This window comes from Capsaspora owczarzaki, assembly GCF_000151315.2.
Source record: "Capsaspora owczarzaki ATCC 30864 unplaced genomic scaffold supercont2.8, whole genome shotgun sequence".
NCBI lineage: Eukaryota > Filasterea > Ministeriida > Capsasporidae > Capsaspora > Capsaspora owczarzaki.
In genome coordinates, this window is record NW_011887299.1 from 483,112 (window position 1) to 507,357 (window position 24,246).

Genomic DNA, 24,246 nt, shown 5'->3' on the forward strand with positions numbered 1-24,246 from the left:
GGTTTGAAAAAAAAAAGAAAGTGAAACCAACGACTGAGCTTCGATCTCGATTTTGTCAAACAGTCAAACGATGAGATTCTATTGTCCCTTCCCCCCTTCCCTTCCCACTTCTTCCCCCAGTCAGTCAATAAATACATTCTCAACTTGTCATGCGCATTTATCTCAATCTCTTTTCATGTACACAGCCCGAACGGAATGAGTAAAAATGTTGTTTTCTTTGCCCATTCAAAATCCCGCAAAAACTACCACCGGCTAGCCTCGCCGGCTGGACGGTGTTAGGTATCTAACCAATTTGCCCATGTCAACTTCGACGAGTTGACATTGTACCTTTTTAGGTCAGTTGGTTTTGGGAGGGCAAACTCAATCCCTAACAGACGGACGCAGACTCGGTGTAAGACCTTGGTAGGGTTAGCCAGGCAATGTTGTTGTAAAGTGTTGTATTTCACTTTGCAGACTGAACTGCAATTCCAAATGCATGCAAACAAACAATACAAAGACATCAACGCCGAGTCTTCTTAGCAAAGAACGACCCAGTCGGGACCGCAGAGCCTGCGGGTCCTGACACTCTACCCCCTCCCGGTCCTCCCCGCGGAGAAGAGTATGAAGGGCCCACCGGTGTGGACCCAGGACGCGACGTCGGCAACGCCGATGCCGACTTGACAAGTGGACTTGCTGCAGGACTTGCAGCAGCTGTAGGCGGGGTTGCCACGGAACGCGCAGCAACTGCAGATGGGGTTGCCACTGAACGCGTAGCAACGGGTGTCGCACTAGCTTGAGGTGGAGCTTGGCCAGCTGGAGTAGCGGGCGTGCGACTAGCCGTGGGTTGAACAGGATTCGGCTGCTATCCGACCCCCGATCCCATTCGTTTGCTTGAGCGCCTGCGCAAAGCGAAGATCATTTCCAGGTTCGATCTTACGTGTGCCTATGGGCAGTTACGCCTAACGAAGGCTAGCGAGAAGTTCACGGCATTCCAGGTCGATCGCAATGTGTTTCAGTCGCGAGTGATGCCTTTTGGACTGGTCAACGCACCCGCCGTCTTCCAGCGTTTTATGGATTCAGTGCTACGGCCACTCGAGGACTTCGCTGGTGGCTACTTTGATGACTTGATCGTTTTTTTCTGAAAGCGAGGAGGAGCACATCGAGCATGTTCGCGCTCTGCTCCGCATTCTTCAAGAGCACCAATTGTTCCTGTCGATCAACAAGTGCACGTTCCATGTCGACAAGGTCACGTTCTTGGGCTTTGAGGTCTCGCCTGAGGGCATTGCGGTTGACCCGACCAAGATTGCTGCCATCACCAAGTGGCCAGCACCGACAAATGTGAAAGGCGTGCAAGAATTGCTTGGTTTTGCAAATTTTGTTCGTCGTCACATTTGGCGTTTTGCTGAAATTGTTCGACCCCTGACATCGCTGTTGGGCAAGAACACGCCATTTGTGTGGACACCTGAGCGTGAAGCGGCTTTTCAGCTGCTGAAGCGCAAATTCTGCGAGGCTCCGGTTTTGGCCTTCCCGGACCATTCACGACCTTATGAAGTATACGCTGATGCTTCTAATGTCGCGATTGGTGGTGTGCTGATGCAGCGCAATGCGAAAGGCGAGAGATGTATGGTTGCCTATTACTCCCGCACTCTCCGTCCTGCCGAGACTCGCTACAAAGTCGGTGAGCAGGAGCTCCTTGCCATTGTGGAGTGCTTGGAGACCTGGCGCCACTACCTGTGGAGCAGTCGACAGCAGACGACAGTGCACTCGGACCATCGCAATTTGCGTGAATTCTCGTTTGCGAAAGAGCTCAGCTCCCGCGAGACCAATTGGAAGGAAAGGCTTGGTCGCTTCGATTTCGTGATCCTCCATATCGATGGCTCGCGTAATGGAGCGGCGGATGCTTTGTCGAGGACGGGAAGTGGTGCGACTCCACAACCCACTCGCCTCGAGCCCATCCTGCCTCCCAGCCTTTTCACCAAGATCGCTGCCCCTGTCACACGTGCGCAAGCGGTCGGTGATGCTACCCAGGATGGACATCGACCTCTCCTACTCTAGCGCGTATCATCCACAAGGAAACGGTCTTGTGGAACGGGTGAATCAAGCGCTGGAGTCATACCTGCGAGCGTACGTCGGTGAAGCCGAGGATTGGTCAAGACTCCTCTGGCTGTGCGAGTTCACGTACAACAACACGGTGCACGCGGCGATCCAGTGCAGTCCGTTCATGGCCATGTACGGTTTCCAGCCGGAAATGGATGAGATTAACTTCAAGTCGCCGAAGGCACCTCAAACGGCAGCTGATCGCGTGGAGGAACTCAAGGCACTGCGTTTCTCGTTGAGAGCGAATATTCACCGAGCAAACATGTCCGCAGCCAAGTTCTATGATCGACACCACAAGGCAGCACCTCCGATCACGGTGGGCAGCCTAGTCACAGTTCTGCGTCGCAGTCAGACGGCCGAACAACCGTATGCCAAGTTGGCGTACGTACGCGATGGTCCCTTCAAGGTCGTGAAGCAGATCAATGAGCGTGCCTTTGAGCTGGATCTAGGTGAAGCATCCAGCAAGTCCCGCACCTTCCATGTATCTGTCTTGGATTGTTTGTCGCTGATGACGTTGAAGGTCGGATTCGGCGAGTCCTGCCTCCTGTCAAGGACTGGGACGGAACAGTTCGACATCGAGTCGAGGCGGTGATTGATTCGACTCGTCACAGCGAGATTATGTACTATCGCATCCGAAGGGTAGGCACCACTGCTCGTGAAGACACCTGGGAGCCAGCCAAAGACGTGTGGGCTCGCTTCCCCAGGGCCGTTCGTTTATTCCATCTGGCCGAACCTTCTCTGCCCCAGCCTACGCGAGAGGAATTCGATATCCGTTTCACGAATGGATCGTCGTCGGTCCGATATCGCACCGTCGCCTTGTTCAATGGACGAAAGTCAAAGCAGACTCGAATTTCGCCACTCTTTTTGTCGGCAAAGACCGGTGCTGATGTGACATCAGAGATGGACGTGGTCAAGGTCTTGTTGGCGAGGCCCTTGTCAACCATCTTCTTCAGAGCGTCCTGCTGCGCGGGTGATTGCGGACGCATTGCTGCATGGAACAGCTTCGCGCCCGGCATGAGCTCAATGTGCATGTCATAGCCTTCACGATGCGGTGGTAGCTGCGCAGCTGCGTCGGGGTCAACACTGATGCAAATGACTGGTACACTTTGGGAATGCGGTCAAACCAGTCTTTCTCGTCACCACGGTCACCCGAGTTGTCGTCCGCGGCCTCGTCATGGACATCATCAGATGCAGCTTGCGACGCTGATTCCAACGGTATACCGCTTGCGGGGGCTGCGGCGTCGCTGGGAGGCGAGGGAGGCGAAGAAACCGACGCAGAAATTTTGCTGGGCACAGATGTCGTCTCCTCGCGCCCGCCTGCCGCCTGTGCACTGCTGGCCGGTGTGCGCGTGGCCTCGCCAGACTCAGAATTTGACGGCGATTCTGGGGGTGTGCCGCGCGACGGGCCTGGGTGCGACTGAGGGGGTGGGAGCAGCGGTGGCGCAGGCATTGGGTTTTCGCTGACTGTGTTGCTTGCGCTGTTTCCGACCTCGTTCGAGTCGCTGCCTCCTGGGGTAGTTTTCGATGCTGGTTCTGATGGTGCTGCCTGCGCAGGGCGAGGCACTGTCGGTGCGGCCGCAGGAGCCGCGTCGGTGTCAAAGCGCTTTGCCGTTCGCTTGTCGTTGGTGCGCCCGCCACGCGCAGTTCGTGCTGTCTGGTTCTGTCGCAGCCGCGGCGCTGCCACACGCTGGGCTGTGAGTGTCGGTGTCAATAACGCGCTGTGGGGAGGCGTAGGGAGGAGGCCAGGGCGACAGCCGGCCGTCGAGGGTGTCGAAGCAGAGGACTGACTGCTTTGCACAGGGATGTGCATTGTTCGTTTGAAGTCGATTTGAGGGTTGTTCCTTTCCAGCCAGTCCGCCCCAAGGATGAGAGGTACGACTGGCGTCGATGTGATCAGAGGCTGGATCACCTCACGGTGCTTGCCGAGCGAGAGGCCGACTCTGCATTGCTCGCTGATTTTCAATGGTTGCCCATTGACTGATTGGACTGTGATTGGTTTGGCCATACGTGAACGTTTGACAGACAATTTATTTGCGAACTCGTCATCCATCAACGTTACAGTAGCGCCACTGTCAACCAGAACGGGCGTGCTCACAGGCTGGGACTTGGGACGGTCCAGGTTGCAAACACGAGCTGGAAAAACAAAGGCGCCGTTTTCTTGCCCACTCGTCAGATGGCCCTGGCGGTGGGCTGGGCTTTTCCCTGCTGGGATTGGCCCTGCTGGCCTTGCTGCTGCGGCTCGTCGTCGTCGTCGTCGTCGTTGTCGTCGGCAGCCCAGTGCGCGAACAGGGCGGCAGCGAGCTGCTTCTTGGAGAAGCGCGTGAGGCACCTGCTGGCAATGTGACCCGGCTCCCTGCACTTGTAGCAGAGGCCTTTCGCCAAGCATTCCGCGCGCTCCTTGTCAGTGATTGGTGAAGAGGACGAGCGCTGCGACGGGTCCGGCTTGTTGTTGTGCGCTGCCCTGTTGCCGTTGCCGTTGCGGTTACCGTTACCGTTGCCGTTGCCGCGGGCCGAATTGTTGTAAGTCGCATAGTTGCCACCATTGCGACCGGCGTTGTTGTTGTTGTTGCTGTTGTTGCTGTTGCTGTTGTTGTGACCGCGGTTGTCGCTGCTGTCAAGCGGGGTGTTGTCGCTCACCCTGTTGCCGTTGTTTCTGCGCTTCGGCTCGAATTGCATCGAGTACAGGATCGAGGCCTTGATGCTCGCCAACGTCTCATCCAAGGACCAGTCGAGGGCATGGGTGGCGTACACGACGGGCGGCAGGGCTGCGAGCAAGTCCTGCTTGATGCCGTCCTCGGTGATGTTGATGCCGCGAATGCGACTCAGCCTCTCAACCGTCTCGACCACCTCCTTCACGCTGCGTGCCGTGTAGCGCAGGTCGGCCAGTAGCTGGCGCGCACGCGCTCCAGTCGTTTCGTCGCTGAACTTTCTCTTGAGCGCGGCCAGCAGCTCGTCCGAAGTGCTACCCGGTTTGTCGTCCAGCTCGTCCATGATGAACTCCAGTGCCGAGTCCGACAAGCAGGTAATGAGGACGGTAACCTTGTCCTTTTCAGTCAGTGAGACCATCTTGCAACGATTCGAAAAATTTCTCACAAAACGATCCAGGTTGTCGGCATTGCCATCGAACTTTGACACGCCGAAGAACTTGCACAGGTCGTTAAAACTCATGGAGGCCGTGACGCTGGTGTCTATCTCAGCCAGGATCTCGGCATTGTTTTGCTCGATACCCTGTGCCATTTGCTCGGGACTGAGCATAGACGTGTTGCTATCGGTGTCCGTGTCGCCACTGGCGTTCGAGGGGCCAGCGTCGCTCATGGTGAGATCTTGAATGAAAGATTGGAGAAAGGATTGAGAAAAAAGTGCGAGAAAAGTGAAAACCGCAAAGAACTGAAAAAGGAAAACACGTGAAGATGCGGGGAAAAGATAACAAAGAAAGACGGCCACAGCAGTGCCGAGTGCGATTGCAGTGCTGGGGTCGAAAAGGGGTCTTGATCACTGCGGTGTCTCGAACACAGCAGTCGTGGTGGGGAATGTGGAAGAACGAAGCAAAGTGAAAACAAAAATGCAAGGAATGAGGGGAGAAAGAGAAGGAAACGAAGAAAAAAAAATGAAATGAAATGAGAAAAAAATTGAAAGAAACGTGGCAGAACAGAAAGAGAGAGAAAACGAGTCGTGATCACTGCGGCGTCTTGAGATGCAGCAGTCGTGGCAGTCGGGGAGAAGAGTCTGTCGATGAACACTGGGTGACAAAATGTTGATTCGTCAAATTGTCAGAGTCAGTGCAACGGTACGTCGATTGTCAGGCAATGTTCATGAATAAAGGTATATTGACGAATGAACCATTCCCAGTATGGGAGACATGACAAACAACACAAGGTAATGCATGAAAGTAAGTAGGCATGCCAGTGGGGCATGACAGTTTGCGGGCTGAGCCGTACCGGACTTCGGCCACACGTTGCGCTGGGTGGGTGCTTTGGCAGCTTTGCCCTTGGGGCCCACCTGCACGAACTCGTCGTTGTTTGCCGTCTCAGCTTGGTCGGTGTTCCGGCGGGTCGTTTCATTTTCGTTGACTTCATGTCGGTTGTACTGGGTGCGGCGGGTCGGGCATGTCGCGTACTTGTGGTGTTGCTTGCAGTGGAAGCACTTGGTGGGCTGTCCTTTCACTTGGATTTGGACGTCACGGGGGAAGCCACTAGCAGACGTGACTTGAATGGAGTCAGGGACCTTGTCAATCACCTGCTTGACGTTCATGTCGCTGGTCAACGTAGCGTAGTAGATCCTTGTGCCCGTTTCGAAAGGACAGCCGTTTGGCGCTTTGCCAATGGAGCGATGGCACTTTTCGAACTTGAGTCCAGTTTTGGTGTTGAGCATATCCGCAATGGCTTCGTTGGAGTGGTGCATCGGGACGTTGTAGAGCATCAGCACGACTTCCCTCAGGCACGCATTGGGATAGATGGTGATCATTCCAAACTGGATGCCCTTCTGGCACGCCTCGATGCCCTTCTGGCACGCCTCGGTCGCTTGGTTCGGGTGCTTGAAGACGATGCTCAGCTCATGCGGGCCAAAGTTGATGCCGCAGCAGCCCTCAGGGATGTGCTCCATCAGGAGCTTGGTGATCTCGTTGCCTCTTGTTGGCGCGAAGCGAGGTCCAGCTGACCACGACAGTGTGCTTCGAGCCGTCACCCATCAGAGAGGCGTTCAGGTTGAGCTCTTCGTTCAGCTTAGCGTAGTCGGGGTCGTTGACGTCGATCATCTCGAGACCGGACTTGGCCGGCAGCGCGGCGCCCGTCTTGGCGAGGGGGTTGCCGCCACCCCATGCTCCCATGCCTGGAGCGGCCGTGAGGCCGCCTTGGGGGTGGGCACGCGTGGGGGATGCTCGTCTCGAGTGGACGAGGAGGCTTGTTGGTCGGACATGGGACTTCGACGATTCGAAAGGAAGGAGGAAAGCAAGGGAGAAAAATGCAAAGAGGGAATATAAAAAAGAGGACTGCCGCAGCAAGTCCACTGGTCAAGTCGGCATCGGTGTTGCCGACGTCGCGTCCTGGGTCCACACCGGTGGGCCCTTCATACTCTTCTCCGCGGGGGAGGGCCGGGGAGAGTAGAGTGTCAGGACCCGCAGGCTCTGCGGTCCCGGCTGGGTCGCTCTTTGCTAAGAAGACTCGGCGTTGATGTCTTTGTATTGTTTGCATGCATTTGGAATTGCAGTTCAGTCTGCAAAGTGAAATAAAACACACTTTTCTACAACAGCATTGCCTGGCTAACCCTACCAAGGTCTCACTTGATGTTAAACATATCCGACATAAAGATACTCAAGTACGTCATCGCCGGGAGGCTCGCTGGGTTGAACTTGAACCTCCCAGCCCTCGCGCATTTGTCGGATGACAGGATGACTCGCTGGCCAGATTGTCGCAAGTCGAATGGTCGAATCGACGAAGCTTGGTGTCGCAGCACATTCGTATCGAACAACACCTTGCTCATCTCGAATAGTCAAGTAAAACACGCAGTTCTGTTTCGACTTGCCTTCTGTGCTCTTGTCCCAAAGCACCTGAATTACTTTCACGCGGATCGAATTCCCATTGATGCTCTGAGGCACTGTCACTTTCAGAACACCATCGGCGGTCCCTTCAATCCAATTCACTCGCTCCACGCCTTGCCAATAATATGCCTCGTCCATGATGAGATCAGCAATCTCAGCTGGTAGTGCAGGTAGAGATGCGGACTGATTCTCCAGCTCCAACCCGCTGGTCAGCATTCGGAACACGATCTGCAGGTCTTCAGCAGTTGCCAATCGTGGACGTAAGGCAAACGCAAGTGGGTTTATCTGGTAGTTGAGTCTATGCGACGAACAAGCAGCAGGATGCATCAGCAGTCAGCGAAGCCGCTCCACTGCTTGGAGAAGCATTGAATGAGCATCAAGGGCTCGAAACACGTACTTCAGTTCAGTCAAAGGGCGTGCGTCCTGAATTGCCTGAGCCGCAACCTTGCCAATGCAATTAAAAGCTAGACTGTTTCTCGACAAGTAAGCAACGAGACAAGAGGCAAGTTCTGATCGACTCTGACTTAAAGTTCAATACGAGCAACGAGCAGAGCAACATACTTGAGCTTCTTCACCGATGTGTTCACCTTGAGCGCTTCAGCAATCGCCTTCGCTCCTTCATCACCAATCTGATTTACGTTCAGGCTGTCCATTTTCATAGGTGAGCTCTTGAATGCCCTCTGTTAAATCATCCAAGCATCTGTCAAAATAAGATGACTTACTTGTGCTCGGTCAATGACGTGTTCACTTTGAGTGCTTCAGCAATCGCCATCATGCCAAGATTGCCGATCTGATTCTTACCCAGGCTGTCCAAGTCCCATCTCTCATTGAGCACTCTGCTTACCCTCTGCTGGAATCAGTCAAAGTGAGATGCCTTACTCGAGCGCAGTCAACGTCGTGTTCACTTTGAGTGCCTCAGCAATGGGCGTTGCTCCAGCATCGCTAATCCGATTGTCACCAAGACTGTCCATCTCCTCCATCAGTGAGCACTTCTACTGTCATGTGTCACCCACTCACATGCATCACGTTCAAGCGAGATGCCTTACTAGAGCTCAGACAGAGTCTTGTTGACTTTGAGTGTTTCCGCAATCGCCTGCGCTCCAGCTTCGCCAATCTGATTCTGGTCCAAGCTGTCCATCCTCTCCTTCAGTGAGCACTCTCAATGCCGGGCTGAAACCAGCCACTCACATCAAAGCGAGATGCTTTACTAGAGCCGAGTGACTGTCGTGTTCACTTTGAGTGTTTCAGCAATCGCCTGCGCTCCAGCATCGCCAATCTGATTAATCCCCAGACTGTCCTAGACGTCAACGAAGACTGTAGAACCTCTAGAATACTGATTCACATGCATCACCAAACGTGATTTTGCCTACCCGAGCGCAGTCACCGACGTGTTCACCTTGAGTGCTTCAGCAATCGCGTTCATTCCACCTTCCCGTATCTGGTTCCTATATAAGCTGTCCTTTCTCCGTCAATAATACATCTCAATGCCAACTATTGGATCAGCCACTCACATGCATGTTCAAGCGAGATGCTTTACAAGAGCTCAGTCAGCGCCGTGTTCACCTTGAGTGTCTCAGCAATCGTTCGCCTGCGTCGCCAATCTGGTTTTCACCAAGACTGTCCACTCCCAACTAGTGAGTACTCTGATTGCTCTCCTATGGATCATCCTCAGTCAAAGTGAAATGACTCACTAAAGCTTGGTCAGCGTCGTGTTTACTTTGAGTGTTTCAGCAATTGCCTGCGCTCCAGCATCGCCAATCTGATTTTCATTCAGACTGCCATCCCCTCCATCAGTGAGCACTCCGAATGCCCTTAGCTGCAATCACCCACTCACACCACATCAGTGAAATTGAGATGTCTTGCCCGAGAAGAATCAGAGCGGTGTTCAATTTGAGTGCCTCAGCAATTGCCCGCGCGCCTGCGTCGCCAATCTGATTGTCCCCAAGACTGTCCTAGACATCAGCAAAGACTCTGTATAGCCACTGGATTGTCGCTCACACGCATCACGTTCAAGCGAGATGCCTTACTTGAGCCAAGTCAGCGTCGCGTTCACTTTGAGTGTTTCAGCAATCGCCTGCGCTCCAGCATCGCCAATCTGATTAATCCCCAGACTGTCCTAGACGTCAACGAAGACTGTAGAACCTCTGGATTACTGACTCACATGCATCACCAAACGTGATTTTGCCTACCCGAGCGCAGTCACCGACGTGTTCACCTTGAGTGCTTCAGCAATCGCGTTCATTCCACCTTCCCGTATCTGGTTCCTATAAAAGCTGTCCTTTCTCCGTCAATAATACATCTCAATGCCGACTGTTGGATCAGCCACTCACATGCATGTTCAAGCGAGATGCCTTACAAGAGCTGAGTCAGCGTCGTGTTCACTTTGAGTGTCTCAGCAATCGTTCGCGCGCCTGCATCGCCAATCTGATTCTTCCCCAGACTGTCCTCGACATCAGCGAAGCCTCTGTATTGTCACTGGATTACTCGCTCGCATCCATCAGTTTGAGCGAGATGCCTTACTCAAGCGTGGTCACAGTCGCGTTCACTTTGAGAGCCTCAGCAATCGCCTTCGCGCCAGCATCGCCAATCTCTTCCTCTGGCAACCTTTCCTCCATGCAGTACAGTCAATACGCGCGCAGTCACACTGTTGCTTTAGCTTCGGCTACTAACCTCAGGTCTCCTCTCGCATTCTTGACTTTATCATACAACTCGCGCTGTCTCCGAGTCATACTCTGATGCGACAGCATGTTGGCAAAAAAAAAAAAAAAAAAAAAAATAACAAAGAAAGAAGACTGAAAAAACTTGACTGAGCTGGATGGAAAGCTGAAAGAGAAGGCAAAAAGACGAAACGAACACGTTAGGATGACGCCTTGAAACTGGAAGGAGAGGAAACGCACAAGGCACCATAGATGTACAATAAAGCAGACCGAATGAACTGGAAATCCTCGTCTTCCTCGTTTCTCGTCGACCATGTTTCACCTGAAGGAAGGAATAGGTAGTTGCAAAGTATTTCGAACACAGATCTGGATTGGGGTGTAACAGAGCACGCCTTCTCGTGCTTTTAAAAAAATGAGCAGCCCAATTGCTTCAACACTGTGTCTTTTCCACCTTGCTTGTCCTTTGGTCTCAATATTCGGTAGATCTAGGCATTGTACAAGACGATGAAAGTCTGGAAAACACTTCCGAGTCGTCCAACTCCAGCCATGACAGGAGATTGAAGGTTTTTTTTTTCTTTCAAAACTTTCAACAATCCTAGTATTTACAGGCACTCAAGCTCACAATCAGGTATTTGCAACATGCCTCCATTAGCACGAGCCCGTCGTGACGTTCGCGCCAGTAATGGAGTTGATGTTCGGGTAGTTCTGCTCAATCCATGCCTGGCCATTCTCGGTGTACTGGTCTTGGTCGACGCCGTTCGAGTCTCCCGGCGTCGGGTTGAAAATCATCTTGGCCACATCCATTCCACGCGTGACAACGCCAAGTGGCGCAAATCCCGACTGGTCGAGGAATGAATTGTCCACATAGTTGATAAACAGCTGCGTTGTGCGCGTATTGGGACCGGCGGTGGCGAACGAGATTGTTCCGGCAATGTTGCTCGCGACGACGGGATCGTCCGGAATGGCGTTGTCCCACTTGGCATTTGCAGCAGGATCGCCGCTGATACCAAACTGGACGACAAAGCCCGGCACGACGCGGAAGAAGGCGGCCTCCTTGCCGTTCGAGTCGAAAAAGTCGCCCTGGACCAGGGCGTAGAGTCGGTCTGCGCCGAGCGGTGCGTAGGCACGCGTAACGTTGACTGCAATGACCGACGAGCCATTGACGTTGGTCGCAAACCGCACGCAGAAGACGCTCGGGCTGACCGGGTCGGCCTGGCTAGAAGCAGTAGCGACGCCCGCCAGCATGATCAGCGCAGCCACCACGACGACGGCAATCGCGACGGGACGCATCGTCAAAGCAGTCAGGGTGGACTGTGTCTGCACGCCGGACGCGGGCGCGGGCACTGTGGAGCGTGAGATTGAGGCTGCCATTCAATGCCAATACCAACAGCAACTGGAAGCGCAACCTGTACAAATGGACTGCGACGTCGCTGAGAGTGACGCGCAAACTCGTGTACAAAGTAGATTAATATTGCCATCCGAGTACAGCAGAGCGACAGCATACGACTTTACACACTCGCCGGGGCCTTTTTTTTTTTTTTTTTTTTTTTTTTTTGTTTTTTTCATAAGAGTTTTCAGCTGCGGTGGCATTGGCATTCGGTTGACACTGCAAAAGCAAGATTACTCCGTCTCAATATGAGTACTACAAACACACGGCAGTCATTTCAACCAAACACGATGCATTCAGCAGCCAGACAAGCGCGAGGATCACTGCGACAAGTGTGCCTTCAACGTCGTGCGCGCTCGAAGGACAGTCCCAACAGCAAATTCAGCCTTGAAAGCGCATCCTGCTGCGAAATAAAAGAGATAATGCCAAAGTACACTGATGCGCCAGGCTCCCTGCATGCACACCACTGGAGTTGAATCAGATTGCCCGGACAGTGGCAGCTGCGCAAGTCGTTTCGGAACCTTCACCGAGCTTGACTTGAACCTTCGCATCAACTAAAGCATAGACGCACTGGTGCAAGCAGAACGCCCAGCTCAAGAGCGGATCAAACAGCAGAATCACCCGCGGGGGTACTGCTTGCAATACTCATAGATTGCGATCGCCGTTGCAGCGCTAACGTTGTGGCTGTAAGGCATGCCGTAGATTGGAATCTCCAGAATATCATCAGCCAGGTTGAGAATGTCTGCGCCAAACGGAATCACTGTCGTTAGCCTGTTTTTTTTTTTTTTTCTTTCTTCTGCGATGGCTTCCAGGCTTTACTCACCTTGCGTCAAGCCGGACTTTTCGTTTCCAATAACCAACACAGTGTTCCGATCAAACCGATAATCATAGATCGACTTTGAAGAGACTGCTTGCTCCAATGCTGTGGAAAAAAACACACGCAACAGTCAATCTGGTTTTCATTCCAACAATAATGCCTCAGCTCTCACTGGGCACCGTTGCTACACAATGCCAGGTAGTACTCTGCTCGTGTGAAAGCAATCACCAGCACATACCCACGATTCGAAATCCTTCAGCACGCCACGCTTGCAACGAGCTGTTGAGCGAATTTCGCACCTCGAGACGGACATGATCGGCTCCTTCCCTCGCTATTTCTGCCTTCAATTTATCTACAATTGCGTGGATGCAATTGAGTTGGAGCACCACCGCAGCATCATTCAATGCGAACATGCAATGTATATGGGCATTGCTACTGACTTCCGACGCCGCACGCGAGGATTTGCGTGACGCCCGAGCAGCTGGCCGCCCTCACGATCTGTGACAGATTGACATTCGAGTGGAGATGCGAGCACGCAATACGCAGCGGTCGCGGGCCGTCCGGCAGCGGGGTGCTTGGCTTGTGCCTGATTTGCGCTCGCGGCTCATTGCTGGGACTAGTGCTACCACTGCTACTGCTGCTACCACTCCGACTAGTATTGCTCGGAGGACTGCAAATAGGAGTGCTTGTGCTAAGCGTGCTTGCTGAGCGGTATAAAGTGGCTGCAATCCATGCTGCGATCGGCCTCCGTCTGACTGCCTGCATTTTTTTTTTTTGTCCTGGATTGCAGTGGAGTGGAGTGGAGTGATCGCATGCAATCAGACTTGGTCATAACAGGGTGTGGCGTAAACTCGCTTGTTGCTATTTGTTGTGCAGTTGTTTTTCCAATTCCAAAGTAGCTCAGACCAGTTTTCCCTTTTCCCTTGTTTTGTGTCGTTTTTCCCGCCAAAATCTGCTGCAATGTCTGCGCCATCCAATCCAGCGACCGGACCGTACATTGACCCTCGCGTGACTGTGCTGCCCCGCACTGTGCAGCTTACCGCGCTACACACCATCATGCGCGACAAGGAGACCAGCCGCAACGGTAGCACTCCACTCAATCCTCGCTCTCTCTCGCTGTGTTGCCTTTTGCTTGCATTGGTCTCACTCTCGTCTGGTTGTTTCTTTTGTTCTGATGACCAGATTTCATCTTTTACTCCAATCGACTCATCCGCCTGCTGATCGAGGTCTGTGCATCTCCCACTACTGCGCAAAACCTCACCACCACATGGGAGAGAGAGTGGGAGCGTGTCACCGCCGCAGCCATCCAGTCCGGCCTTTGCACTCTCTGTCGCGGGCCACTCTGCCGACTTCAGTGACAATCGGGCTACTCTGGCTTGCTATTGAGGGTGGTTGGGGGGGGGGGGGGGTGAAGCGATGACAGCCTCCTGGTTGACTGGTTGAAAGGGCAAAGCTCAAAGCAATACCGCCCACGCTGCATCCACTTCCACTCCACTGCATAAGCGCTTACGATGTGCATGTTTGATTGAAATTTACAGGCTGGTTTGTGTTTGCTTCCATTCGAGGACAAGGCAGTCACCACTCCAACAGGTACGAATGATTGCAGTTCACAACTGCTTTATGATTCACGCACCGCTGTGATTGCAAAGCCAACCCCCGTGCACGATGTGTAACTTTGTGAACAATCCGACTTGTGTCGTGTTTTGGGTGTTTGGCGACAGGCACTCATTTCGCTGGCAAAGAGTTTTCGGCCAAGCTCGCTGGCGTCTCCATCATGCGTGCCGGCGAATCGATGGAAGGCCCCTTGCGAGACGTATGCAAGATGGTTCGCATTGGCAAGATTCTGATTCAGCGCGATGAGTCGTCTCCCTCCAAAGAAGCCAAGGTGACTTTTTTTTTTTTTCTGATGCAAAAAATTCCTGTCTGTGTGGGAGAGGCGTTGGGTGAGATGGAGTTTGCTCCTTCTTGGCAATCAGCTCTCCCCCCCCCACTCCCCAGCATCTTCGCCTGATGAGCTTGGCTCTGCATGCAACAGTTTACTTACTGGACTTGCGTTTTTGGCTTGCCTGCAGCTCTTTTACTGCAAGCTTCCAGTCGACATTCACGAACGCCATGTTATTCTGCTCGACCCTATGATTGCGACTGGTGGCAGCGCTATCAAGGCTATTGAAGTTTTGCGCCAGCACGGCGTCAAAGAGGAGAACATTATCTTCCTCAACATTATCTCGTGTCCCGAGGGCATTTCGAACGTGCTGACTGCCTGCCCGCTGGTCAAGATTGTCACTACCTGGGTCGACGATTCGCTCAACAACCACAAGTACATTCTGCCCGGTCTCGGCGACTTTGGTGACCGGTACTTTGGCACAGAGGACGATCAGCACGGCACCCGCGAGCGCACCTACTCGCTGTCGAGCGAATCTGCCTTTGCCGAGTTGATGCTCAAGGAAGAGCACTAAGATGCGTTCGGTCCCATTTCTACCCACACTATTGAATCCTCCTCCCTTTCCAAGGCGGCGTCCGTTCCTGTCCGATTTTTCTGTTGCGATTTCTGATCCGTTTTTTGTTCCTGTTGGTTTTTTTCCCCTCTGTGTTTGTTTTGCTGAACCCGAGGGTGCTTCATCCATCCATCCATCCATCCATCCATCCATCCATCCATCCATCCATCCATCCATCCATCCATCCATCCATCCATCCATCCATCCATCCATCCATCCATCACAATTCGATCTCGCTGTCTTGCGTCTCCAATGGTGCTTTGTGGAATCAAGCAACGACTCCAAATCTTCTCCTTTGCTCAGTCTCTTCTTCTTCTTTGATTTTTTTTTTTTTTTTTTCTATGTCGGCTTCGTCCAAACGTGTTGCTGGTGCGTTTTTTTTTTTTTTTTTTTTTTTTTCGATTTTGGGCAAACCGACTCCTTTCGGCCCGTTCGCTCTCCCATTCCCATCGGCAACGCTGGCCCGTGATTCTGAACCACACGAGACCAATACACACTCACACACTCACACACACACTCACACGCACGCACACGACGCGCAGGCGACTCGAGCAGAGAGAGAGATGACCAAGCGAGAGCTTTTTTATTTTTATTTTTTATTTTTATTTTTATTTTTATTTTTATTTTTATTTTCGGCTTTTGTTGCTTGAGGAGACATTGCCGACCCAACATGTCTTCTTGCTTTGCTGTTGGATGTGTGCTGCTCGTCGTGCTGCATGTGCGACTGACACTCATCGCAAGGTCACCCAGTCGTCGTCTGAGGCGGATGATTATCAGGATTAACAATTTGCGGCGACTTTTTATTTTATTTTTTTTATTTTATTTCTTTTTATTTTGATTTGAGCCCTTTTGATTGTTGTTCCGTCTGTCTGTGGACAGGGACAGGGGTGAAGGGGGGAAGGGGGAGGGGCGACTGGCCAGTGCCGAGGCGTGCTGATGTGCTGAGCGTGCATGCGTGCTGGTGTGCCGGTGTGCTTCGGGACTGCGCGGCCACACGTTTTTGTGTGTTTATCCGCTTTGTCGTCCAGCGACTTCTTATTGCTGATTTGCTTTGTTGGGGCAGCGTGTAGGTTGATTTGAGCGTGAGTGCTGAGAGAGCGAGCAACGCGTGGACAGGCATGATGAGAGTGGCGCGCTACAATGGATGAGGACGAGGAGCGTTCCCATGCGCAGTTTGTTTGCCCAGATGGGAAGGAGCGGCGGTCTGCGTCGGTCGGTGCCGCTAACGTGGATGTGCACTCCCGCCATTCTCGTGATGATTGTGATGATGGTGATGATGGTGATGATGATGACGATGACGTCTTTGCGTCGTGAGGGGCGTGAGTGTGAAGATTCGCAGCAACACTGGTCGCTGTGGGTCTTTGGCAACGACGCTTCAAAACCGCCGCACATGCCACACCAGCCACATGTCACTGCGATGATGAGACAAACCACAACAAGGAAAACAACAAGGAAATTAACAATAGAAAAAAAGCACCATCATCATCATCATCATCATCATCATCATCATCATCATCACAGTCACAGTCACACATCAAAGGAGAGCTGCATTTTGAATCCACGACTCACCTGAAAAAACCCAGCTACCGACGGGAGCTTGCAACAACCTTCACCCCATCGCCATCCTGAACATGCAATCTTCTCACTCTCTAGACCATTTTTCGTCTGCGCACACAAACAGAATGGACGGACGCCGAGGTCGGCCAGTGGCTGGAAGCGGAGGGATTTGGCGAGTACGTTGCCATCTTTGCAGACAACAATGTCGATGGCGAGGTGCTCGTGTCGCTCCAACAAGACCATCTCAAGGATCTGGGCGTCACCTCGCTGGGCAAGCGACTCAAGCTGGTCAAGTCGCTCCGTGCGCTGGTCGACCACCAGCCTCCTCCAGCGGTCGCGGTTGTCCCCGTGGTCGTTGTCCCCGCAGTGGCCACCCCACAATCCGCCCGAGATTCCACGATTAGTGGCCACTTTGACGACACCGACGACGACGCCCGAGTCGAGCCAAAGTACGACATCTTGCGGCGCCGCAGGAAGAGCGAGGACAACCTTGCGAGCGAACTCGCTGGCGAGGGCGTCGCATCCCCAACAGCCAGCCACACGATTACAGCCGACAACGACGCCACTTATTCGGTCGTGGTTCGCCGGCCCTCGATGAACAGCAACGGCGACCACCACAACGCAGCGGCTCCTTCCGACGACAATGACGGCGATTTAGCAGCAGCCGCCGCAGCCATGATGCTGGGCTCGAGCGAGCAAGATCATGACTTGGCTGATGCAGAGACCAGCCACACTGTCGATATCATGCGTCAATCACACACAGGTACCTTGGGCCGGGCCACCAAAGTCGCGAATGCGTCTCTCCGCGGCGCTTCCGCCGCCTCGTCGCGTGTCAACATTGTAAATGTGTTTGTCAAGCGCGTCTCTGACACGACGGGTTTGCCCAAAGTCAGCGGCGAAACGGCCATCCCAGAAATCCAAACGGCAGCCGACATTTTGGACGATGAAGCCCGCGCGGCACTCACCACGCTGTCCGAACTCGCAGAGCAAGCCGAGGCAGCAGAGCTCGAGGAAGAGCGCTTTGATCCTTTGCCAGAAACCTTGTCGTTTTCGTCCGCGTCGAGCGTGGCCACTTCCAGGTCGGTCGCGTCCGATGCCGTTGGGGCTCCCTCAACGGCTGCTGCCAATGCAGCTGCCACATCTACTGCTGCCCATACTCCTGCCACCACAGCTGTTTCTACCGCACACGCGTCGAGCGCGGCGAGCCGTGCGCTCAAGTTTGGGCGGTCGTTGTTTTCTGATTCCGCCACCCCGACCTCACCTCCTTCTGCTTCCGAGGCCGAGTCTACCTTGTTCCACCAAAAGCTTGAAGTCTTGCTGGAGCGTTCACAAAATGCCCTGCAAGTTTGCCGCAAAAAGGTACTTGAGCTCCTTTTTTTTTTTTTTTCGCTTGCACTCATGGCCTTGTTTTTACCCCACCCTGACTAACCATGTTCTCTCTCCCCCCACCTCTTCTTGTTCCTGACATCTTCTCTCAGGCTGCTGGAAATCCTCGCCTGACATTGCAACTCATGCGCATGGATCCCGCTCTGGAAAGTGCTTTGCACGCGTCCAGCCTACAAGTCTCTGCGTCGTCATCATCTACAACGTCCACTTTACCGCCAAGTGCCTCGGCCGGCTCTGCATCTGCGGCTCCATCACATCGCAAAACTGACGACGATGAGGACGATGACGATGACGACGAGCCGGCTCCCTCAGCCGCGCACACCCAGGCATCCAATGGGGCCGACGGATTGCACACCCGCAGCGCTGCGTCAGCCGCGGCAGCTGCGCTGCAGGCCAGCGAGCGCGACGCTGCGTTCGTTGCTGCGACACATCTCGCAGAATCCGTCGATCTTGCGGGCGGCATTGTTGTGACTGCCCTTTGCTCCTACGACGCTCAAGACGAAAGCGAGCTGCCATTCGAGAAGGGCGATGTTCTGTACGTTCTTCCCAACTTTCCCAACGAGCCCCTCCGCTCGCAGCAAGCTTGGTGGCGTTGCCGAAAAATCCCAGGCATTTCGTCCATGGGTCCGCGCGATCAGGGATTTGTTCCTGCGTGCTTGGTCAATTCCAATCAGAGCGCCGTGCAGCGCATCCAAGGGCTGTACGGCCAGAAGGTGTACACTGAGACTGCGCGCGAGGAGGTCACGGTCAACAAAAAGGGCAAACTCCAGCACGACGTGCCCGCCGCCAGCCACATCCACCCGACATTCTGTGGCTATCTGTCCAAGCTCGGTGGAAGCGGCCTTCGCAAGAACTGGCGCCGGCGCTGGTTTGTGCTGACCAACTGCTGCCTTTTCTACTACAAGTCGCCCGAGGACCAGTTTGCTCTGGGCAAGATTGCCATGCCCGGCTACACGGTGGCGTATGCTGCTGATCGTCGCCATAGCTTCCGTGCAGAGTACGGCGCAGGTCGCCGTACTTACCACTTCCAAGCAGACTCTCGCGAGGAGATGCAGCTCTGGATGTACGCCATGGGCCTTGCGACGCTGCTGGATGATCTACCCGACCAAACCAAGGAGCTGCTGAGTGAACGACGCAAGCAGCGCGCAGCATCGGTCGCACCTGAAAACGCAGAGCACGCAGAAACCACTGGCCGCAGTGCTGCCTCGAAGATTGCCAAGTTTGTTCGCAAGCCAGCGTTTGGCAAGTCCAGCAGTCCCGCGTCCTCTTTCAACGCCGAAGACGAATCCCGGCAGATCATGGAGCTTTTGGGCGATGCCGTACCCGTTTCATTGAAGGAGGGCTCGCTTCATGTCGGTCGCGCGCACTCTGGCTCAGTGTTGTCCGCGCACAGCCTCGACCGTCACGGAAGCATGACTAGTGATGCCCACAGCGATGCCAGTATCCCCTCGTCCCCGACGGCACACGACGAGGATCGGTCGCAGCATTGGTCTCCGCTCTCATCCTCACCTCCAGATGCCACCGCTGGTTCGGCTCGATCCGACGATGCCGCACCTCCAGCCAAACCTCCACGGTCGAGCCACCCCAGACCCATCCCTCAGTCGTCCTTGACGTCCACATCGCCAGGGTCATCTTCGCCTCCGACTGGCAGCATTGCATCCTCTTCGTCGTTTGCTCGACCAAGTGGCTCGCCACGAAAGCCGCCTCCGCCTCTACGTGGCCGTGATGAGATTAGCAATCTACTCGACTCGATCGATTCGTCCGTGGAGCGTCGCGACCCACTTGGTCCGCCGGCGGCCCATCAACGACACAGTTCGAGCGCCTCGCACAGCTCTCGCACCCCGTCTGGTAGTGGCTCTTTCACATCAACTACCGGTGGTGGACCTCCTCCGGTCTCTGTGGCTCGTCTCTTCCTGGGTAATTTGCCCGAGAATCGACCTGCATCTCCCGAAACCAGTCACTCACCGCACTCTTCCACCGGCTTGCGGTCGCCCCGTGCTTGCATCTCGCCCGCTCCTCACGAAGACAGCGAGCACGAGTCGGACAGCACCACTTATGCAGAAGTGCGGGCGTTGCAAAAACCAAGCCGAGCCGCTCCACTCAATAGCGGCCCCAGCACTCGACCATCGCTAGCATCCATTGCTTCCGAACGCGAGGTTTTGTATGCCGCGGTCGATCAGCAATTTTAGCGACAATGTTTGGCGCGTCTTTGAGCCTGCACGCGGCCGTTCACCAACCTCCCTGTTGCACTTTTTGGTTCCTTTCGCGCTGGCATCATGACTGCTCTCGCGTTCTGCCTTGTTCGTTGGGAGGAACAAAACCCAAACCCCTTCCCCCATCCGGCTTGAGCTATTCTTTTCATTTTATTCACTCGGGTTTCTATTTACTTCATTTAGCATTCTTATTTTTTTTTCGACTTATCCATCACTCGCTCGCGCTTTTTTTCTCGGTGTCTTCTTTTGTCGGTGTCTTGCGATTGTATTCTTGTCTGGGCTTATCTCTTTGCCATAAACTTTCATTTCGTTTTCATTGTTGATTGCATTCTTTTTTAACATTGTGACATTTAAGATCTACAGTATTCAGTGATTCAGCCAACCCCATTTTTTTTGCAGCATTTAAGGCGTAATAATCCCATCGCCAGGTTGATGTGCTTCAATATCAAGCGTTAGTTGAGCGATCTTGGCATGAAGCCGATCCACGTCTTTGTCCATCGAGTCGCTCATGTCGGCGTGCACGTGAGACTGTTGTTGCAGCAGCAGCTTGTCAAGTCGCTCTTGATAACGGGCACGAAGCGTTACGAGCGCGTCGACTCCGGTGTGGGACACGGCCGCGACAAAGCCTGGACTTAGCTCGCCCGGATGGAACGCGGGAGATGGCCTTCCACTGCTGTTCACGGGAGAGCCAAAGCTGGGAGGGCCCGTCGTGTCCATGGTCCGTGTTCGTGTTCTGGTGCGCGTGGCAGCGTGACTCGCAGCATAGTTATTGGGCGAGCTACTGAGATGGGCTGTCGGCGCCATGGGAGGGTCGACCAACGCACCTTGCAGCGAATGCAGAGAAGTAGTGGAGGCGGTGCGTCCGTGAGAGTCTTCTGTACTTCCTGCTGGCGCCAGCGAGCTATCACTCGCAGGCTTCGTCATGTACTGAAACCCAGCGGCGGATGACTTGCTCACGGCCAATGAAGAGTCAGCCCGCAAATTGTGCGCCTGGACAGCCTCAATCTGCTGCCGCAAGCTTGGCACGTCCGAAAATGGGTGCTGGCGCTGCTGACTCTGCATGGCAGACATGATGGTGTCGAGCGAGGCCGACTGATGAGCGAGGTCGAGCTGCGCCAAATACTGCTCGTGCGAAGTAGTAGTAGTGAACTGGTGTTTCGTGTGGGTGACGGCCGGTTCCGAGCCAGCTGCATTTGTGGACAAACTTTGGAAGGAATGCGCCACTGCGAGCGCGCTCGTGGCAACCACAACGGTTACGGGGGATGCAGCAGCCGAATGACTGTTGGCGAGCAGGCTGGGCATTGCGGTTGAATTGGACGTTGTCAGCGAGCCAGTGGGAATGCTGTGGGTCGAGGTTACGCTGGTCGATTTGTCGATGGGCGTCAAAGCGAGCGACGGCACGACTGGCAAAGTCGAATCAGCCGCCGTCGGGCTGGGCAGTTCTCCCAGTAGCACCAAGACGCCCCGAGCGCGCTCTCGTGTCGCTTCAGGTGCCAAATAAGAGTCCAATTCATTGTCTACTGCCTCGGTCGGGCTAGTGGAGTTTGCCACCCCAGCCAACTGCCGAATGTGTGCCATCGTGTCCGACCGCTGCAGCAAGACCTTCCTGGCCTTGGATGTTGCGGACGCGCTTGAGGCCTTGGTGAGCAAATTTTCAATGGCCCGCAACACGTGCCGGTGGATCTATATCGGTAGAAGGGAGTGGAACAGTCAGGCAAACCGAAAACAACCAAACAAAACAAAAACTAAACAATAACAAACCACCCCCCCCTACGCACTTCACTCCAGACCACAACTACCAACCTCGTCGGAGGGAACAGAAAACAGCTGAAATACTTGCGAAATCACATCCAGAATCGTGTCATGATTGCGCTCAAAGAGGGCAAAGTTAGCCAAGCCTCGCGCCACATGGCATTGCATCTCCACCACGGACGAGTGCTCGACGGCAAGGATGCACAGAGCGGTAATCATCTCGGGTGGAATGATGAGCTGGCTTTCCAGGGTGCTGGCAAGGTTGGCGACAGCGCATGCGCAATGCGAGATGGTGTGCAAATTCGGACAAACGCACAGAACACTGACCAGCGCACCGCCCATGGTCATGTCCTCATTCAGAACGCGCGCACGAGCGCGCTCCGAGTGCATCGTGATGAACGCAATGCTTTTAGCAGCATACTTTTGCACAATCTCGTTTGGGGAGAGCAGAAGGGACTGCAGTGATCGTAAGGCACCCTTGCGATCCGCCACAATGGCAGACTGCCCGGCTTCGAACGACACGAGGATGGAGAGGCATCGGCCTGCTAATGTTTGCACCGCATCCGACACGATCGACGAGGTCGAGAGATAGAGAGCGGCGTGAATGATGTTGTCCTGCAGCAGTAGTCTAGCACATGCGCAAGCAGATGAAAAGTACGACAGTTGTTAGCTCTTCATGCGGTGACCGCAGAAAAGTTGAGGTCAAAAAATAACAACAACAACAACCCCCCCCCCAACAACAACAACAACAGCCAACCCCTCCCCCGCCCTCGCAAAGGAATGAAAATCACTCACATGCGCGTCTCCTCGGTTTTGCTGAGAATACACAGGTTTCGCAGCACGTTCAGAAGCGCGCTATCAGAAGCAGTGCGGCCAATGAGTGCGAGCAGAGTTCTGCACACACCGAGTCTTGCAAGCGATGCATGCGCCGACGGGCGCTTGGTAATGTGAAACAGGCCCTCGGTTGCAAAGAATTGCACCTCTGTTCAAGAAACAAATCAGAAAAACTCACAATTTGGTGAAACGCGGCTCTTTAATTGGACTGCCGTGTCGCGCCTGCACCTCACGCACGCACCTGTTGACGAGCTCCGACACAATCGGGCAAGGGCGAGAATGCCACCTTGGCTCACAACGCGAGCAAACCAATCGTCCCGCGCGGAGAGCTCGGATAATGTGCGTGCCACTCGGACGAGCTGGCGGACGGACTCGGAGCCGGATTCGCGCCCGGCATTGTCCTCCAGAATGGACGCCGAGTTTGGAGCCGGCGACAATGACGCTGCCAGTGCAGCAGAGACCAGCTTTGCCACCGGAACGCAGTCATCGCAAACACGTTCCGGTTCCGAGTAGTTTAGCAACGGCAGTGGTAGTTTTGTAGTGCAGCATGTGTGGCACAGCACTCGACTACGAGTTTCAAAAATCCCCAAAAAGCACACCAATCCGAGCCAGTGAGTGCGCGCGCGCGTGTGTGTGCAGTGAGCCAATGGTTTGTTCCAAGTCCAGCGTAGTCAAGTTCAAGTCAAAATGAAGCAAAACCAGGGTGAGCAAAGCGGCAAAAATCAGCCGTAAAAGCAATCACCCAATGCAAACGCAATCTCCCAATGCAATAATGCAATGGGCTCACACTGGAACCATCTCCAAATGCGAAGCTGCTCAGAAAGACAGCTCCAAGTGCGAAATGTATCTCTCGGATCCCACCCCGCGCTCAAAGAGCCAACATGGCGCACACACAGAAACGCGAACTCACCCGCATTGCCTGCAGTGGTGTCTGCGGCGCCCGAGCGAGAACGGCTGGCCACAGCGCAGACAGCTGAGCGCGCCGTCGCCGAGCCAGAGCGGGCGCTGAAACGGCAGCCCCGCCACGTTCACATTGCCAGTGTGGTTATTACTATTACTATGACTATTACTGCCACGACCAGTGCTGCTGCTGCTGCTGCTGCTGCCCTCGTCATGGGCGAGCTGCGGATCGGGCGTCGGCGTCGTTGTGGTTTCAGAGCGGTCGCGCTGCATTGCCGCCAGAACGCGATCCGTCACCGACCCAGACGACGCAACATCAGCAGCAGCAGCAGCGTAAGATGAAGATGAAAACGAGACTGGCGTTGTCGCAGAGTCGCCGCTGCGGACGGCCGCGCGATCGGACGACGGTAGTGATGACATCGACGCCGTCCGACTCTGGCTCTGGTTCTGGCTCTGAGTGCCACTGACAGCGGGGTTGTTGAGACTATGACTATGGCTGCGGCCGGGCTGAGATGGCGGCGGAGGCGTAAAGTGGCCGCTCGCGAGCATCAGATCGACCGCGTCGTCCTGCGGCGGCCGCCACGCCATCGCAACAACGCCGCGACTCATATTCCGATGAGTGGAAAAATAAAATAA

The 24,246-nt window shown here is 54.3% G+C and overlaps 7 protein-coding genes across 7 annotated transcripts; 3 read left to right on the plus strand and 4 right to left on the minus strand.

Annotated features, from left to right (window-relative positions):
- Nucleotides 1–2,008: 2,008 nt before the first annotated feature.
- Nucleotides 2,009–2,571, plus strand: CAOG_08858 (hypothetical protein; the record flags this gene model as incomplete). Its single annotated transcript, XM_011272210.1, has 1 exon — nt 2,009–2,571. A coding segment is annotated over one exon (563 nt), but the record flags the coding sequence as incomplete, so codon positions are not given.
- Nucleotides 2,572–4,245: 1,674 nt separating this feature from the next.
- CAOG_08859 (hypothetical protein) lies at nt 4,246–6,901 on the minus strand (the record flags this gene model as incomplete). Its single annotated transcript, XM_011272211.1, has 3 exons — nt 4,246–5,399; nt 6,015–6,728; nt 6,760–6,901. 3 exons carry the CDS (start codon nt 6,899–6,901, stop codon nt 4,246–4,248), a joined length of 2,010 nt encoding a protein of 669 aa, XP_011270513.1.
- Nucleotides 6,902–10,794: 3,893 nt separating this feature from the next.
- On the minus strand, nt 10,795–11,684 carry CAOG_05086 (cyclophilin-type peptidylprolyl cis-trans isomerase). The gene has a single exon (XM_004346721.2). The coding sequence runs from the start codon at nt 11,638–11,640 to the stop codon at nt 10,918–10,920; it is 723 nt and encodes a 240-aa protein (XP_004346771.1). The 5' UTR covers nt 11,641–11,684; the 3' UTR covers nt 10,795–10,917.
- A 208-nt stretch (nt 11,685–11,892) lies between these two features.
- Nucleotides 11,893–13,276, minus strand: CAOG_05087 (hypothetical protein). Its single transcript, XM_004346722.2, has 4 exons — nt 12,914–13,276; nt 12,712–12,825; nt 12,480–12,578; nt 11,893–12,398 (listed from the first exon to the last, which is right to left on the minus strand). The coding sequence occupies exons 1-4, from the start codon at nt 13,236–13,238 to the stop codon at nt 12,274–12,276; spliced, it is 663 nt and encodes a 220-aa protein (XP_004346772.1). The 5' UTR covers nt 13,239–13,276; the 3' UTR covers nt 11,893–12,273.
- A 110-nt stretch (nt 13,277–13,386) lies between these two features.
- CAOG_05088 (uracil phosphoribosyltransferase 1) lies at nt 13,387–15,100 on the plus strand. Its single transcript, XM_004346723.2, has 5 exons — nt 13,387–13,557; nt 13,656–13,699; nt 14,012–14,063; nt 14,195–14,358; nt 14,546–15,100. Exons 1-5 carry the CDS (start codon nt 13,434–13,436, stop codon nt 14,927–14,929), a joined length of 768 nt encoding a protein of 255 aa, XP_004346773.1. The 5' UTR covers nt 13,387–13,433; the 3' UTR covers nt 14,930–15,100.
- A 190-nt stretch (nt 15,101–15,290) lies between these two features.
- On the plus strand, nt 15,291–20,418 carry CAOG_05089 (hypothetical protein). Its single transcript, XM_004346724.2, has 3 exons — nt 15,291–15,337; nt 16,650–17,884; nt 18,004–20,418. The coding sequence occupies exons 1-3, from the start codon at nt 15,310–15,312 to the stop codon at nt 20,098–20,100; spliced, it is 3,360 nt and encodes a 1,119-aa protein (XP_004346774.2). The 5' UTR covers nt 15,291–15,309; the 3' UTR covers nt 20,101–20,418.
- CAOG_05090 (hypothetical protein) lies at nt 20,413–24,246 on the minus strand. The gene is made up of 5 exons (XM_004346725.2): nt 23,621–24,246; nt 22,952–23,277; nt 22,672–22,858; nt 21,928–22,504; nt 20,413–21,807 (listed from the first exon to the last, which is right to left on the minus strand). The coding sequence occupies exons 1-5, from the start codon at nt 24,217–24,219 to the stop codon at nt 20,527–20,529; spliced, it is 2,970 nt and encodes a 989-aa protein (XP_004346775.1). The 5' UTR covers nt 24,220–24,246; the 3' UTR covers nt 20,413–20,526.

What these genes read in the sequence shown, in the direction of transcription:
- CAOG_05087 (XM_004346722.2), bottom strand. Translation starts at nt 13,238, where the DNA reads ATGCAGGCAGTCAGACGGAGGCCGATCGCAGCATGGATTGCAGCCACT. An exon ending in CCTCGCGTGCGGCGTCGGAA is followed by an intron (nt 12,826 to 12,913) that starts GTCAGTAGCAAT and finishes ACGCAATTGTAG; the next exon opens with ATAAATTGAAGGCAGAAATA. An exon ending in TGAAGGATTTCGAATCGTGG is followed by an intron (nt 12,579 to 12,711) that starts GTATGTGCTGGT and finishes TTTTTTCCACAG; the next exon opens with CATTGGAGCAAGCAGTCTCT.
- CAOG_05090 (XM_004346725.2), bottom strand. Translation starts at nt 24,219, where the DNA reads ATGAGTCGCGGCGTTGTTGCGATGGCGTGGCGGCCGCCGCAGGACGAC. An exon ending in CACCACTGCAGGCAATGCGG is followed by an intron (nt 23,278 to 23,620) that starts GTGAGTTCGCGT and finishes TGAAACTCGTAG; the next exon opens with TCGAGTGCTGTGCCACACAT. An exon ending in TTTCTGTTCCCTCCGACGAG is followed by an intron (nt 21,808 to 21,927) that starts GTTGGTAGTTGT and finishes CTACCGATATAG; the next exon opens with ATCCACCGGCACGTGTTGCG.
- CAOG_05089 (XM_004346724.2), top strand. Translation starts at nt 15,310, where the DNA reads ATGTCGGCTTCGTCCAAACGTGTTGCTG. An exon ending in TTCGTCCAAACGTGTTGCTG is followed by an intron (nt 15,338 to 16,649) that starts GTGCGTTTTTTT and finishes GCACACAAACAG; the next exon opens with AATGGACGGACGCCGAGGTC. An exon ending in TGCAAGTTTGCCGCAAAAAG is followed by an intron (nt 17,885 to 18,003) that starts GTACTTGAGCTC and finishes ATCTTCTCTCAG; the next exon opens with GCTGCTGGAAATCCTCGCCT.
- CAOG_05086 (XM_004346721.2), bottom strand. Translation starts at nt 11,640, where the DNA reads ATGGCAGCCTCAATCTCACGCTCCACAGTGCCCGCGCCCGCGTCCGGC.
- CAOG_05088 (XM_004346723.2), top strand. Translation starts at nt 13,434, where the DNA reads ATGTCTGCGCCATCCAATCCAGCGACCGGACCGTACATTGACCCTCGC. An exon ending in CAAGGAGACCAGCCGCAACG is followed by an intron (nt 13,558 to 13,655) that starts GTAGCACTCCAC and finishes TCTGATGACCAG; the next exon opens with ATTTCATCTTTTACTCCAAT. An exon ending in CTCCCTCCAAAGAAGCCAAG is followed by an intron (nt 14,359 to 14,545) that starts GTGACTTTTTTT and finishes GCTTGCCTGCAG; the next exon opens with CTCTTTTACTGCAAGCTTCC.